This window comes from Geotrypetes seraphini, chromosome 1 (assembly GCF_902459505.1).
Source record: "Geotrypetes seraphini chromosome 1, aGeoSer1.1, whole genome shotgun sequence".
Classification (NCBI taxonomy): domain Eukaryota; kingdom Metazoa; phylum Chordata; class Amphibia; order Gymnophiona; family Dermophiidae; genus Geotrypetes; species Geotrypetes seraphini.
In genome coordinates, this window is record NC_047084.1 from 4439615 (window position 1) to 4457183 (window position 17569).

The window sequence follows — 17569 nt, forward strand, 5'->3', positions numbered from 1 at the left end:
TAACCATTAGGTGTTGTTAATACGATTATATTGTATGTGTGTATATATGAAAAATGGATGGAAAAAATGATGTTACAATTAGTACTATTATGGGGGCGGAGTCTGGGGTGGAGATTGGGTAGAGATGGGCACGACTTAGCCCAGTGATCTTCAACTGTCGGTCCACAAAATAATTATTTTATTTCCGCCGGTCCATAGGTATCAAAAGGTTGAAGCACACTGCTCTACCATTCTATGCTTAAAAACCCTTTCAGCTGTTTTTATGGAAAGTGACAGAGGGTAGTGGTCAGTGGAGATGGCTCTGGGCAAAGGGATGTTACCAGTGGTTTGCTCAGGAGTAATCTAAGGAAATACATTTTTACAGAATGGGTGGTAAATATGTGGAATAGTCTTCCAGGAGAGGTGGTGGAGACAAGAGACTGTCTGAATTCAAGAAAGTGTGAGACAGGCACTTAGGGTGTTTATGTTTATTAAATGTTGATATACCACAGCAGCATACAACAGTTTTCAGAGGCAGTGGCATACCTAGCATATGTGAAACCCAGGGCCCATCATTTTTAACACCTCCATCCTCTATGTGAAAAACATGATTTGTAGTAACAATCCACATGTCGTACACCAAGAGTGTACCTAAGAAACGGCAACAGTGAGCAGTAGAACATCAATACACCCAATATAAAACTAAACAAGCCAGACCAGTACAGATCGAACCTGCACAGTCATTGCTAACAAAAAACCATCCCCCTCTTTTACGAACACATAGTGCGGGTTTTAGTGTCAGCAATGGCAGTAACTGCTCCGATGCTCATAGAATTCCGATGAGTGTAGGAGTAGTTACCGCTGCTGTCGGTGCTAAAGCCCATGCTACACGTTCGTAAAAGAGGAGGCATGTATTTCGTACATAATGAACATAGAAACATTCTCGCCCAGTATGGAATATGTAATCACAAACTAAAAATAGAAATATGTAGACAAAACTTAAACTGAACCACAAAGAAGCCTGACTTTGCATACAATGCAACACCACAGAAACAGTGAAGCATGTCCCCTAATACTGTGCAAAATATAAAGATAGCAGATGTAAATTTGAAAAAACTGAGAAATAGCAATCACTTTACAAATTAGCAAATAAAAATAAAACAAAAAAATGAAAAATAAGATACCATTTTATTGGACTAATACAATTTCTGGTATTTTTTTGAATTAAACAATTTCAAATAAGGTACCAGATAAGGTCACGCACACATCTATGGTCATGTAACTCCATTATATTTGAAATTCCATTGGTTACCAATGGAATTTAGAATTAAATTAAAATCCTGATGCTGGCACATAGGGCATTATTTAAGTTACAACCATTATATCTCTCTAATCTAGTGTTATTTTATACACCTAGTTGCTCGTTGAGATCTTTAAATGACAATAGGGTAGCTGTTCCTCATATCTCAAAGGCTCACCTTGCCTCAATCAGAAATGGTGCATTTTTCTACTTAGTTCCAATATTGTGGAACAATTTACCAGTAGAGTTAAGGAAGGAAGAATCATTTCAAAATTTTAAGAGATATCTAAAAGCACATTTTTTTTCATATGGCTCTCCCAAATTGAATATTGGAATGGGGACCGCACTCTGCCTTAATTTGTATTAATTTGTACTGATTTGCGTTGATTTGGATTTATTTATTTCATATAACAGTTTTAGTGGATATTACTTAGAAATATTAATTTCTTTGATGCTCTCAAGCTCTGCCAGTAGCAGTCTGTGAAGTGTGCTGTGCTGGGAGTTGTATTAAGACCTGAACTAAAATATGACTGTTTGCTATCAGGCCGCTTCAAAGACTTTTCAATCTCTTAAACTTGTTTTGTTTTGTTTTATTTTATTTATTTTTTTTTTTTTCTTCTTTCATTATTTCTATTTCTTTGATTTTTGTTGTTATTACATATTTTTAGTTTATCAGGTACTTTAGCTAGATTGTGAGCCTTCAGGAGAGATAGGGTAGTTTTTCTCAAGTACTTTGTAAACCGCTTAGGTCAGTAAAATGCAGGAGCGGTATATCAAATCTTAAATAAACATAAACACCTGCTCCTCTCCCCACTAACATCCAATGTCTGCCTCCTTCTTTCTCTCCATCCATCCCACTTCTATCAGCATCTACCCCTTCTCTCTCTCCCTTTAACCCACTTCCATCAGCATCCTTCCCCTTCTGTCTCTCTCTCCCTGCACCCTAATTCCATCAGCATCTGCCACCTCTCTCTCCCTCCAGCCCACTTCCCTCTCCCTCCACCACCCTTTCATACTAGTATCCTGCTTCCTCTTTCCCTCCACCCAATGCCATCCAGTATCCTGCCCCCTTACCTCCCCACCGTTGCTGTATGCTTCTTGAACCAGCAGCAGTGGCTGTAAACTTAAATGCAGCCATCATGGGACCTTCCTGAACCTCCTTGCGGCTGCTGGCTCTGCTCCGGTACAAGGAAGTAATATTGGAGATGAATGGACTGGCAGCCACGGGGAGGTGCAGGAAGATCCCACAATGGCTGAATTTAAAATTTACTGCTGCTGCTACTGGTTTGGGAAAGCAGCAGAGTAGAGCTAGAGGTCCTGGACCTGGTGTGCTGGCTGTGCACCCCGCTTAGAGTGTGCACCTGGGCACTCCTTGGTACACCACTGCTCAGCAGTTAACAATAAAACCTAATTAAAGAAAAGAACGCCATTAAAAATAGGACAGACCTAACTAAAAAGAAAAACAATAGTGTATGTTGCAGTTGTTGCAGGTAATCCATCGGAAGTCACCAAAGAAGATCAGTAAATATAATCATTTTAGGCAATATCATGTCCAAAAGCTAATCTAATAAATGGGTTGCCCCATAGGCAACATCTAATCTAGCTGCATCGGGCGTAAAGCCAATTCATATCTAGAAACACAGTCTCCCCAAATACCGAAAAAATCAGATATAGCAACCTAGGAACAGACGATTTTTTGGTAACATAAGATTATGCATTGTAATATTATGTAAAGTAACATAAGGTTATGCGTTGTAATATAACATAAGGTTATGCTTTGTAATATCATGTAATGTAAGTTATGCAATGTACTGGAATAATAAGGTAAAATAACATAAAATAACTCTACGTAAAGTCTTGTAAAGTTATGTAAGATAAATTATGTAAGATAAATTATGTAAACTTAATGCAAGTTATGCAAGCACGGTAAGGATAATGTAAAGTAACACAAAGTAACTCCACGTAAAGTTATGTAAAGTTATGTACGAAAAGTTAAGTAAAGTTAGGTTTGCAAAGTTTGTAAAGTTATACAAATAATTGTATTGTCATCGCCTGGAAATGTCCAGCCATCTTCTAATGTAATCCGCTTAGAACCGCAAGGCACAAGCGGAATAGAAATCACTAATGTAATGTAAAAGTGTTTTAAAAGCTTTTATATTATGTATGCTAACCTGTAACCCGTTCTGAGCTCATTGGGGAGAATGGGATAGAAAACGAATTAAATAAATAAATAAATAAATAAATAAATTAGTTTGTAAATGGATCTGACTTGGAAGTTGATTCCATAGGCTGGGTGCGAGATTAAAAAAAAAAAGGTCTTGATAACTGAATTCCCACTTAGTTCCACTTAGTTCTTCTCGTAGATAGATCTCTCTAGGATAACAGGTTGGTAATTCTAAGTGCATGGAATGGAGCGTATGGAATGGTTAAAGTATTTATATAAATAGGCTGTTGCATGGGTAAGGATTTGTGTGCATATGTCAAAATTTTAAACTGTCTTTTATATGACAAATAAGTAACTAATGATAATGTAAAAACAAAGGTGTAACATGATCAAATTTGCTTCTATGATCCATTAATTTTAAATACTCAACCAACACAGGATGCACTTATTCAGCACTTGATCTCATAGCCACCTTCCTCACATAAACAATTAAAAAATGCATAAATTATAGTGATAAGTGCTCAGACCCACAACCTAAGTGCTCTAATAAGGAAAATTTATATTCTTACCTATTAATTTTCTTTCCTTTAGGCGCAGCAGATGAATCCAGAGCCCCACCCTTTCTGGATATTGTCTGTCGGTTTTTTTCTTTTCCAACTTTCGAAGTTTGTTATTATTGATGGTTGTATTCTGTATTATTGCCTTTTGAGATTTGTTATGGAAAATAAGATTTTTACATGCTATGCCTACTGATGGTTACGGATGCTTAGGCAAAGAGCTATACTGGAGATACAGGAGGAGTGCCAGCCAATAGGACCACCTGTTAATCAGTTTCTCTATCTCTGCCTGCTGGTAGATGTGTGCTATCCCATTGGTCTCTGGATTCATCTGCTGCTGTTGCTAAGGAATGATATTAAGCAGAGGTTGTACAAGGGACCATCATGGCTACAGGACCGCTCATACCAGCCTATATCCCATTGCGTTCCCTCTACTCAAGTTTCGCAAAAAAAAAGACGCTTCCTCAGGAGGGATATAATTGTCGCATGGCTACGGGACTGCTCAAACCAGCATTTCTATGTTTGAGCGGACCTGTAGCCACGCAACTGTATCCTTCCTGACGAAGCGTCTTTTTTTTTGCGAAAATCGAGTAAAGGGAACACAATGATTATAGAGATGAAGAAGTGGTTACACAATTTTGGGTGGAACTGGTGAAGCATAGAGTTGCACATGAAGGAACACCCGCTCCAGTGTACAGCTAAATGAAACTGCTTTTAACTTCATTGCCATTATTAAGAACAGCAGGGGCAGTCAGGGGCTGATAAGCAGCTATGATGGTCCCTTGTACAACTTCTGCTTAATATCATTATTAGAGCACTTAGGTTGTGGGTCTGAGCACTTATCATTATAATTTATGCATTTTTAATTGTTTATGTGAGGAAGGTGGCTATGAGATCAAGTGCTGAATAAGTGTATTCTGTGTTGGTTGAGTACTTAAGTATTATCACAGGAAAGTTTATTAGTTGTGCTCCATGATTTATTAAGAAGTTGAGATTCCAATAACTTTAAAGCAATATTTTGCAGTGTTTGAAGTCGTCTGAGATTGAACTTAGATAAACCAAAGGTCCCTTATTTATGTAGCTTTAATATACTGAATAGTGGATGCTGTGGATGGGTGGACTGGATGGGCCATTTGGCCTTTATCTGCCATCATGTTTCTGTGTTTCACTTGTCAGTATTTTGGGGAAATGCAGTTACTGTGTTCTTACCTTTCACATTCTTTTAAAAATTCTGTCCATTGCCAGAGTTTCATCTTATTTTAAATGGATATAGATTGATAGCCTCATTTTCCTATTTCATGCCAAACTACTCATCCAGCAAAGGCATTCATCCCAATGCATTAAGGTAATTACAGCTCTTTCACTGCATTCCACCTAAGAGATATCTTTACAGAAAATAGGATGATCCCCCTCACCCAGAAAGACAAGCAATTCCTTTCACTTACTTAAAATCAAGATGTTGTAGTTCTTGGTGCTGCACTCCCTGCACTACCTTTGTCATAGAGCCTTGATCGGAGATGGAGTTCTCCATTTTGCCAATCAGCTGTGCCACCTAATAAAAAATCCAATAGGAAAAGAATGCTGAGCCAGGCCAGAACTACTGGGAATTATAGCATACTCTACGGAAGCGGGAAAACATACACACTACAGCTATGCTGCACTTGGATTCAACATCATGGGAACTCACTGTGCTTTTCAGTTACATATTAGGGGTATGCCGAGTTCTTTTCGTATTTTGTATTATTCTTGGGGGTGATGAGGTTTAAGTGTATTTCATTTTTGCTTTGTATTCCCATTTTGTTTCTTTTTATTCTAGAAGTGACCCTCATCCCCTGTCACCAAGCTTAAAAGACATTATTCCCCCACCCCTCATCTGACCCTATTCTTGGACTTATTCCAAATCCCTGGGATCCTTTCAACTTACCCATGCTGCAATTCGTAAAATATTCATTCCCACCCTTTCTTTAGAGTTGCTTCTACCTCCTGGACTCCCTCAGTCCCCCCCCCCCCTCCAGTTTACCTGCTAGGGGTAAAATAGAGGGGCAGGAATGATAGGCTGGCATCACTTTGAAGTATGCTTCAACCCTGTCTAATTAATGTGAAACACACCAAAGATACCTAAATAAAGTCTAGTGCCAAAATTGATTTATCACAATAGCTATCTCTTAGAGACCGGATCTCAAGTGCTCACGGTTAGCAGCCGCTTGAACTAGGTCAAGGACTCACTAGCCCATATGTGAGCTATCATCGGTCCAAAATATCTCTATTGAGGGCTACTTAATTTTTATAAAAAGTTTTTTTTACTTTATATATTTTATTATTTATATTGTAATCTCTCAACTGTAAGTCCTTATTAGAACTATAATCTTAATATAGAGTACTTAGCTCGGGTATAGTTGTATACCCGGCTTCTCAACCAGCTCAGCGACGGAAGATCTCCGTTTCGCTCCCACAGTCACAGGGGCTTCTTCACGGCATAGGTGGAAATGCGTAAACTATTAACAATGCTCCGACGCTTACTCGCTGCTACCGAGCCATTCGGTATGACATTAGTAAGGCCACAATGACTAAGGATCATTTCTGTCTTATGCTGGTGCTAGGCATAGTGGATCAATTGCGTGATCTGTAGGGTATGTGGTGTGGGCAAATTTGGGAAGAGATTTCTGGGAGGCTGTTTTGAGAATATTCCCAGAGAGACTTTTATGGTCTTATCAAGGAGTTACAAAGCAGTTCTCACAAGAGCTTTATCTTGTGTGTTCTAGAACAATGTGGTTCTCAAACCTGTCCTGGGGGACCACCAGCCAGTTGGGTTTTCAAGAAATCCCTAATGAATATGCATGAGAGAGATGTGCATATAATGGAAGTGACAGATATGCAAATCTGTCTCATGCATATTCATTAGGGATATCCTCAGAACCTGACTGGCTGATGGTCCCTCAGGACAGGTCTGAGAATCACTGTTCTAGAAGAAAGGGCATTCAAAACAGCTGCTTCTAACTTTTCAAATGCACTACCCTTTGCTGCATTAAGGCACATGTTAGTGCCTAATGGCAGCTTAGTAATCAACTCTTATCATGTTGATAAAGGCAACCTGCATGTGATTGTCACCTGCAGAGATCGTCACCAAAAGTCTTTAATTTCTCAAGAAAGAAAACAAGGAGAATGGAGAACTTGCAATTCAAGGGGCAGATCTGAGTAACCCCTTTGATGTTCCTAGGTTAGGAATCCTTCAAGAGTTCCCATGAAATTAGCACATACCCCTAAATTTGCTGTTACATGAATTTGTGTTTGGCTTATTTCTATACTGGGTAATGCCCAGATATGCAGATTTATAATGCCTTACATTAGGGGTTAAGTTTTCAGAAGTTTCCCAATGAATTTGCATGAGATCTACTATATTTGCATGCACTGCTTCCATTGTATGCAAATAGATCTCATGCATATTTATTTGGGAAATTCTGAAAACCTGACCTGGCAAGGGACGAAGTTGGATACCCCCTGCCCTACATCAGTGGTTCTTAAACCTGTCCAGGGGGACCCCCAGCTAATTGGGTTTTCAAGCTATCCCTAATGAATATGCAGGAGGCAGATTTGCATGTCTGTCACCTCTAGTATATGCAAATCTGCCTCCTGCATATTCATTAGGGATAGCTTGAAAACCCAATTAGCCTAGGGGTCCCCCAGGACAGTTTAAAAAACACTGCCCTGAGCCGGTCAGGTTTTCAGGATATCCACAATAAATATGCATGAGATAGATTTGCATCTCAAGGATGCAGTGTATCTATATCCATCTCATATATATTCATTGTGAATATCCTGAAAACCTGACCTGCCTGTGGCTCTCGACTGGAATTGCCTACCCTTGTTTTAGCTCATGGCTCATCCACGTGACCTTTTTCTTTAGGACTTGCCCATTTTAAACTCAGCAATGATGACAATTGTCTAGACTAGGGGTAAGCAATTCCAGTCCTCGAGAACCATAGACAGATCAGGTTTTCAGGATATCCACAATAAATATGCATGAACATAAGAACATAAGAAATGCCTCTGCTGGGTCAGACCCGAGGTCCATCGTGCCCAGCAGTCCGCTCACGTGGTGGCCCAGCAGGTCCAGGACCTGTGCAGTAATCTTCTATCTATACCCCTCTATCCTCTTTTCCAGTAGGAATTTGTCTAATCCTTTCTTGAACCCCAGTACCGCACTCTGCCCAATCACGTCCTCTGGAAGCTCATTCCAGGTGTCCACCACACGTTGGGTAAAAAAGAACTTCCTAAATTTAAATCTCAAGGAGGCATTGCATGCAAATCCATCTCATATATATTCATTGTGGATATCCAGAAAACCTGACCTGCATGTGGCTCTCGAGGACTGGAATTATCTATCCCTCTGCTAACAGAAGTTTTTCATTTAAGCAGAACTTCCAACTGGTGCAATTCAAAACACTGACCTTCACTTCCAAATCTTTAATGTACACTTCTAAGGCCGACCTTAACCCATATACTTCTCTCTCTTGTTTCTGTAGCGCTTGCCTGATTGTGCTTATGTCTCCAGACAGCTTTAAAAGAGTTGCATCACATCTTAGAGGAAGAAAAAAAAATCAGATGACAACTTCACCAGAGAAATCACTGGATAGTATTTTTGGACAAATGTCTTCTCATGTGTTCCCATAAAATTTCTAGCATACTACATGGAAACGCTGCCTTACCATCACAATAGCTCAAGGGAACTGTCATATATCACACGGCCTTTCATTGCTCAGTTTGGGCTTAATAAGACAATCTGTCTGAAAGGGACTGGTATTCTCCATTCAGTCCAGGGTGGCCTAGCAGAAGCGGTCACATTGTGGTGCCTGTCAAATTCTTACAAATTTGTGATTTTTACTGATTTGTGACAAGGAGAGAGTAGATTGGCCTTGACCCTGAGAGCTTGCTGTGCTAGTGTTCCTAGATCTGAAGAGGAATGAATTCTGCCTGAGGTTCTCTAAGTTATTATTTCATATAGTAGAGTCCAAGTTTATTCATTAGATTCTGAACACTGTCTGCAAAGTTGGACTGAAAAATATCAATCCTATGACATGCTCTAGAACAGTGGTTCCCAATCCTGTCCTGGGGGACCACCAGCCAGTCGGGTTTTCAGGATATCCCTAATGAATATGCATGAAAAAGATTTGCATATAATGGAAGTGACAGACCTGCAAATCTCTCATGCATATTCATTATTAATAATAATAATAATAATTTTATTCTTATATACCACCAACACCAACAGTTCTAGGCGGTTTACATAAAGAAAAGCTGGACAATCAGCGAAAAATACAAGTTATATGGAAAATACAAAAATGCTGCATTATAACTTGTCAAGTCATATTAAAAATTTATCAAACAAATTAGTCTTAACTAGTTTAATAAAGGAACAGTAAGGCGAGGCCTGAGAAATAATTTCACCTAACCAAGTATGCAATTTACCAGCCTGAAACGCAAGTGTCCTTTCCAAGAACATCTCATAACGACAAGCTTTTGGATTTGGGAAGGCAAAAAGTAGTCTTAATAGACCTATACAGCTCAAAATGAGAGAAAAGGTAAATTGGAACCAAGCCAAATACAACTTTAAAGCAGACGTCCTGAACACCCGACTGGCTGGTGGTCCCCCAGGCCAGGGTTGGGAACCACTGCTCTAGAGCAATACGTGTGTTACATGCAATTTTCAGTCAAGTTTTCTGGGTGTCTACAATCCCCTGCAAAACTGCGTCTCCTGCTTCCCTTAAAACTTCAGAACTGTTCATTTAAATTCTTGGCACAGATAATGGAGCACCCAGTGACCCTGGCTCACTTTTTATATGTGCCCCCATAACCTCTCCGTTTAGAATTGCGCCCTCTGATTAAACACCAGGGTCAGTGCTGGTTTCAAATGACAACTGCACCATTTAAATCTGCTGAATAATTGGATATAGACCGGGCATGTGAAGGTATCTAGGTGTACTGGTAAGTCAGGACAGCTATCTTGCCTGTCCTAATTGGATACTTACCTGTGTACCAATGCTGGATACCGGCAGTACAGTGTTCCCCCCGTGAATTCGCGGTTCATGAATCACGGACTCAGTAATTAGCGGAATGCTCCGACCACCTCTTCCTGTTCTAAAGTCAGGCTACACCAATCAGGCAGTCGGAGCATACTGGGTATGATTTAGTGCACCGGCCAGCGCCTCAGCTGCCCTCTCCTGTCTCTCCTGCCTCTTGACAGATGGTTGGAACATACCAGCCTCAGCTGCCTTCTCCTGCCTCTTGGCATACTCAAAACAGCATTCACGGTTTTTCAAAATTCATGGGGGTTCCTGGAACGGAACCCCTGCAAATTTAGGGGGAGTACTGTACTAGAATAACTCAGCCTTCACCCCCAGACCACCCTGGCATTACCTGGATACACCAAGGTGGTCAAATATGATTTCAATGTGGCATCATTTTATTTAAATACTTTTTATACCGCTGATAATCTCAGCGGTTTCCAGAATAACATACCTAAAAACATGGAATGTAGACAAACTGTTACACAAAAACCCAATAAGGTCATCATAAGTATATCTTATAACAACAATAATATGCTCAAGATACTCTCAAGCAATTGCTCATCATCTACAATACAAGGAAAATAGCACAATTTCAGATAGTTCACATACTATATCACAAATAGCTGAGTTTTAAGCAATTTTTTAAAGGTAAGGTGTTCCATACATAATCTTAATGGACCAGTTAAGTTATTCCACAAAAACATCCCAGCAGTCAAAAACATTTTCATTCTAGTAGACGCATATCTTATATTCATAGTTGATTGACATACTAACTTCATACTGTCCACTGATCGCAGAGCTATGCTGGGTTGATCCACCTCCCAGAGACCCTGGAACCAATAGGGTTCTGTTCGATATAGGGTTTGATACACTAATGATAACACTTTAAATTGAATCTTCTGTGCTATCGGCAATATGTGGAGACTTTTCAACACAGGGTTAATATGAGATGTCCTCATTACCCCACTAATCAGTCTGGCTGCTGAGTTCATCACAACCTGTAATGCTCTCAACTTAGCCTTTGCTACTCCCAACAACAGCGAATTACAGTAGTCAAACCTACTCAAAAACAACAATTTTACCACAGTTCTAAAGTCATAAACTGTCAAGAGGGGTTTATCTGTATAATGCAGCTACTATCTGAATAAGTGCCACAATATTGAACCCACAATGTGTTGTCCACCTTAGCTCCTCCTGGGGAAACAGGCTGGTTCAGGTCAAGGTGTCTCAGAGAAGTATGATGTATTTTGAGTGCCCTGCCTTTGAGTGGTACATCTAGATCCCTGATTCCAAAGAAGCTGATGTAGGAACCCACCAGTGCTCCTTGAGAGTGGAGGGGAGTGTGAGTTTTTTCTTCTTAAGAAGGGTATTTCAGTACTATATTTTTGGAATAGCTAGCACATCTGGCTATCAGTACAGGAAATGTCTCACTGCACTCACAGACTCAGACAAATTCCAGGCACAAGTCTGAGAAGCAAAAATGTTACCACCAATTGGTTTTCGCAGTCATCCCAAGCAGCCAGGCTAGGCTTCTCCCTGGCACATGATACTAGCTGTGTTTCGCAAGTCATTCCTGAAGCACCTCCTAGTCCAGTGTTTTTTAACTGGTGTGCTGTGGGAGTTGAGGGTCATTTGTCAGTAAAGCCAGCTTAATTTGTGTAAGAAGAGAGTATACCTTTTAAAAGTTGTCTCCAGTGGTTGATAGCAGTAAGCAGTGATTCATACAGCCTGCTCGTGCCAACGCCGGAATCTTCTCTCTAATGTAACTTCCTGCTTCTGCTTAGGTGGGAAGCATCAGAGAGAAGACTCTCCCCTCTCAACTGACATCCATCTGCCCTCTTCTCTCTCTCCCTTCTCCCCACTTCCATCATCTGCCTAACTGCCCCTTTCTCTCTCTCTCTCTCCCCCACTCCGAGCCTCCATCCCAGGCACATTTCCCTCTCTTCCCCTCACCTTCGCGCGGGTCACCACTTACATTATTCATTATTCTTTGGAGGGTTTGCGGCCTGTAACCCTCCCCACTATCACCTTCTCCTGTTCCTCCGAGGGTTTCTGACCTCTGCTCCTCCACTTCTCCCCCTCAGCTCCTCGGGGTGCTAGCAGCCTGCACTCCTCTCCAGCTCCTTCTTCCTCACTGCATCCAGGCCCTGCACCCCCTCTACGGACTTCTCAGAGGAGCTGCAGTTTGTAGTACCCTTCACACCACCAACTACTCCTCTTCATCCTTCCCCACTGTGCCCAACACCTGCAGCAAACACCCTCCCGGAACTCCCTCTTCATGCATCCTGGAGCCGCCCCTCCCATGACGCTCACCTGCTGCAGAGGCTCCCGCTTCCATCCCATAGACACGGCGAAGAACGCTCGTACAGCCAGCGGGTAGCAAGATCATCCACAGCACCTGCAAGCGGTGCTCAGCCCAACGCTTCCCTCCGACGCGAACTGCCCAGGCGGAAACAGGAAGCTGTATCAGAGGGGAACTTTGGTCTGAGCACCGCTTGCAGGTGCTGTGGCTGATCTTGCTGTCGATGCCCTGGTGGGGCCCAATCTTGCTGTCATTGTGTGTGGGGGGGGGAGGCCCGATCTTGCTATCATCGGAGGGGGGCCCGAACTTGCTGTCATGGCCATAAAAAAAAAAAATTGGAAAGGTGACAGCGAGTGGGCCCCCTCTCACAATTTCGGGCCCTAGGCACGTGCCTCCTGGGCCTATCCGTTAATCCAGCCCTGTGCATGGGGCAGATCTCCATGCCTGTCACCTCCATTAAATGCAAATCTCTCTCATGCATTCCCTTAAATGTGTGCAGTGTTATAGATCCACATGCAACACAACTTTGGGTGCCAGAATTTACACCTGGTTTCAGCTGGTGCAACTCCTCACGCCCAAAGTTGGGCACAGATCCTGGCACTACATGCTATTCTATAAAGGGTACGAATCCTGAAACACCTTTTACAGAATACTGTTCCAATTTTTTGCAGTGCCAAATTTTGAGCACCATTTATTGAATTCAGCCCTATACCCTTAAAGAATAGCACTTAAGTGTCCATATGTAAATGTACACTTACTTGCAAAAGTACTAGTATCAGCCAAGGAGGAATTTGAGGTCAGAAAATAACATGAAAGTATGCCTGGGTGGGAGGATGATAATCTCTCATTTCAGGATTCGTGCGGCTATATTATCAGTGGGAGGTGTGAAACTTTGGAATGCTCTGCCAGGTGTTCTGCAATTTTGCACTGCCAGATTGGATTTTAAGAAAATGTTGAAAAGACACAATTTTTTGTAAGTGCCTTTTTTGTGCTAAGATATTACATAATGTAAGTACCTGCTAATGTATTACCTGATTAATGATCAAATCTTATGGTATAGTTTTTGTAACAATTTAAAATGTTTGTTTAACATTTATGACTGTGATTATGTAAACCGTATAGATAATATACGATATATAAATTTTAAAATAAATTAAATAAATATTCAGTATCAGTAGCCACACCTAACCAGGCAAAAATAGGACATTTGTCATATAGTCCAATCTGACCAATTAGGTATGAGGGTACTGACATTACATATTGCTGGAGAGAGTAAGGATAGCAATTTATAATTATTATATGTAGGTACTTTCTGTCACTAGTGGGCTCAAAATCTGAGTATTGTGCCTAGAGCACTGGAGAGTTAAGTGAAGTGCAGAGGGAATCAAACCCAGTTCCCCAGGTTATCATCCTACTGCATTAACCGGTTCATAGTCTTAAGCGCGCGAGGACAAAGGCGCGCTGACAACCGAGCATGGACAACTGAGCGCAGGACTTCAACGTGCAGAAGAAAAAACTTATTTTAAAGGGCTCCGACGGGGGGTGTTGGTGGGGAACCCCCCACTTTACATAATAGTGATCGCGCTGGCGTTGGGGGGTTGTAACCCCCACATTATACTGGAAACTTAACTTTTCCCCTATTTTTTAGGGAAAAAGTTACGTTTTCAGTATAATGTGGGGTGTTCCCCCCCCCACACACCCCATTTCTAGTATGTGGTGGTGGTGGTGATGGTGGGGGGGGGGAGGGGTTTCAGAAGGGGAGGCTGCAAGTAAGTTATGGCAGTTTTTTGAGTTGGTTGGTGCATTGGACCTTACTTTGTAACAGGCAGGTGTGATATGTGGACATTTTAGTACTGAACAAAAAATGAAGCTGAAGAGTGCTGAGCTGTGGGGAAGGGGTGTCAGGAGGAATACCCCGAGTTTTCCTCTTCCTTTTCCCTACTGGGGATCAGGAACCATGGGCAGATAACAGCTCAAACACCCTTCTCAACCGCCATCTTGGCCTGCTTCTGTTGTTTGGGATTTAACGTGGAATTATCTGCTCTCACAAAGTCTCCCTTTCAGCTGCATACATCATGCTCACGCAAACCTCTCACTGACAGCTTGGGGGTCCTCATCAGCTGAGTATTTATATTTTATATTTACATTTCAGGGGTGTCCAATCTTTTGGCTTCCCTGGGCTGTATTGGCCGAAAAAAGAATTTCTGGGGCAGCGCAAACGCTGCAGCAAGACAGAGGAGGGAGCCGGCAAGACGGTAAACACCCAGGGGCAGCAAAGGAAAACACTGCATTGCCCTCGACCGGGGCCACACAAAATACTTCATGGGGCCGCATGTTGGACACCCCTGCATTAGAGGCTATGGTAGAAACCCATTTACAAAGTATGTATTCTTCCCAATTAAAATTTCCAAATTAATAAAGTGTCTTTGCTTATTTGTAAATGGGTTTTTACCAGTGCCTTTAATTCAGTAGCATAACTAAATGAAATAACTACTTCTGAAGTTTATAGGGACGGTCGGGGACAGATTTAATTCCAGCGGGGACGGGGTTGATTCCTAGCGGGGACGGACGGGGATGGGCGGGGACGAGTTTGATTTCTGTCCATGCGCAACTCTCTATTGTGAAGCTAAGAGACTCTCTCCTACCTGTTCAAACCCCTGAGTTAACTTTCATAAATTAGCGGCCTATATATATTGTAAATCTAAATTCATAGAGCAGGACTTTCATCAGATCCTTCATTCAGTGTCTTTGGGTCTCTGACATTGCAAACAAGGAGAATGGTAAACTTTCTGCAGAGTTCACACCAAAAGACTGAACACCAGGACTGGAATGAGACTTGGTTTTTAATTTTATTCATGTCCTGGCCAAACAGTATGGTTGCATAACTCTATCCTGAGAGCAAACAAACAAAAAAATTAATAAACCCATGCAGACAGTTGACAGCCAAAGAGAGAGAAAGAGAGAGAGAGAAAGCGAGAGCATTTTAAGTAACATTTCTCATCTACTCACCTGGCCACCCTTCCACGAAGATCTCCAATTCCAACATAATTTTTTTGATCAAGGCTTTGCACAACAAAGCTGGTCCCTGCAGTCGCACTGTCCCTGTTGATTATTTGCTGTTCCAAGATCTGTAAGAGTGCAAATAAATCTCATGCTCATTTTGAGCTGGATTAAGTAAATGGCGCTCATAATTCAGTGTCAAAAACATTTAGTACTAAACAGCATTCTAGAACAGGCAGTCTGGGACTGGTGCCCTGTATAGAAATGCGTATAGCATGTTACAACAATTAAAACCACGTGTACATTCCTGCACATATATTTCATATAGATTCACACTATTCTATAACACTTTGTGCATTTTAAGGGAACAATCCTGACCTTCCCATACCCCTCCCATGGTCACACCCCGTTTGCAGATTCACATGGAAACACTTAGAGGGGCATAATCAAAACATACGTCTAAGTCCAATTTGGACATCCAAAGTTGGCACTAGGAAAATGTCCATTCTCAAAAGGCAAATCACTATATGTCCAAAAAATAAATATTTTCCCCCAAAATCATCTATCTGGACATCCAGGTGGTTGATAGTCCAGACCACCGGTATGCCTATCTTTATACCTCATTTTCGATCAAAATTTTATCTATGTCCCAAATGTCCAAAATAAGCCCATTTGGATGTGGGAGAGGCCAATCTTGTAATGGACTGGCCACCCAGACATGGTAACAGAGCAGTAGGGCACTGCTCTGAACTTCACAAAAAGGGTGCCAGATAAACATCTCACCTGAACTCCCTTGTAGGATATGATGAGCCACCCCAAAACATCCCCAAACCCACTATGCCCACCTGTCTACAACCCCAATAGCCCTTATGGCTGCAGGTGACACCTATATGGTAGTAGAATAGGGGTTTTTTTGGTGTTTTTTTTGTGGCCTCACATTTTCCACCATAAATGTAGTGGTTAGAGTGGCTTATGGGCCTGGGTCCTCCTCTCTATGGTTCACTAGCCTACCCCTCAGGCTACTTAAAACACCTGTATAGTGCACTTTAGCAGGAGCCAGTCAAGAAGCTGCTCAGCACCGAGCAGGAGCACCAAAGTGTGCTCCTACTTGTTGCCGCTGAGCGGCAGAAGAAACACGATCCTGCACAGCCGCCATCGACTGGGTTAGCAGCAGGGCAGGAGCACAGCAAGCTCACTCATACCCGCTGCATCTCTTGAGCACCAGGGATCGTCAGAGGAGGTAGGAGGACAGGGCAGGGAGGGAGGACAGGATGTAGAGCCTAGAAGGAAGGGGTGCTGGGGGCAGTCTGACAGGGGAGGGAGGGAAGGAAGGGGGCTGGATGAAGAACCTGATAGGGGTTGGGAGGGAAGGGAGATGTGTGCAGAGCCTGACAGGGGGGAAGGAAGGGAGCTGGATGCAGTGCCTGACAGAGGGGAGGGAAGGGAGCTGGGTGCAAAGCATGACATGGGGGGAGGGAAGGGAGCTGGGTGCAGTTCCTGACAGGTGAGGGAGAGGAGGGAAAGGGGCTGGGTGCAGAGCCTGGCAGGGAAGGGGCTGGGTGCAATGCCTGACGGGGGAAGGAGGGAGGGAGGGAGGGAAGGGGGCTGGGTGCAGTGCCTGACAGGGGGGCAGGGAGGGAAGGGGGCTGGGTGCAATGCCTGACAGGGGGGGAGGAGGAAGGGAGGGAAGGGGGCTGGGTGCAGAGCCTGGCAGGAAGGAGGCTGTGTGCAGTGCCTGACAGGGGAGGGAGGGAGAGAAGGGGAATGGGTTTAAGTACCATTTTTCAACCATTTTTCCTCCATTTTGGGGGGAAAATGGGGGTTTTGAGTTATATTCAGATCAACTTATATTCGAGTATACAGTGTTCCCCACAAATTCGCGATTCGCGGACTCAGTTATTCATGGTATTTTTTTACTGCCTCTTCCAGTCAGAAAATACAGAGAATGAGTCCGCGAATCAGCCTTCTGCACAGCTGATTCCTCCTCCTCTCCCCACCAGAGTATACCGGGTATGATTTCCTGCATCCTCCAGCGCCCCAGCTGCCCTCTCCTGCCTTTTTACAGACTCAAAACCGCATTTGCGGTTTTTCAAAATTCATGGGTGTTCCTGGAATGGAACTCCCGTGAATTTTGGGGGAGTACTTTATATGGTGTTATGTATGTACGGTGTTAAGTATAGTATGTCAGGTGCAACTCTGGGA

General features: G+C 42.6%; 1 protein-coding gene across 2 annotated transcripts in view; it reads right to left on the reverse strand.

Moving 5' to 3' along the window:
• FAM81B (family with sequence similarity 81 member B) overlaps positions 1-17569 on the reverse strand; it is a 119523-nt gene that overhangs the window by 37026 nt on the left and 64928 nt on the right. For both annotated transcript variants that reach the window (XM_033929202.1, XM_033929203.1), the window contains exons 4-6: positions 15377-15495; positions 8449-8578; positions 5446-5552 (exon numbers count right to left, since the gene is read on the reverse strand). In XM_033929202.1, the coding sequence (XP_033785093.1) occupies positions 5446-5552; positions 8449-8578; positions 15377-15495 (356 nt within the window). The remainder of the gene's footprint in view (positions 1-5445; positions 5553-8448; positions 8579-15376; positions 15496-17569) is intronic.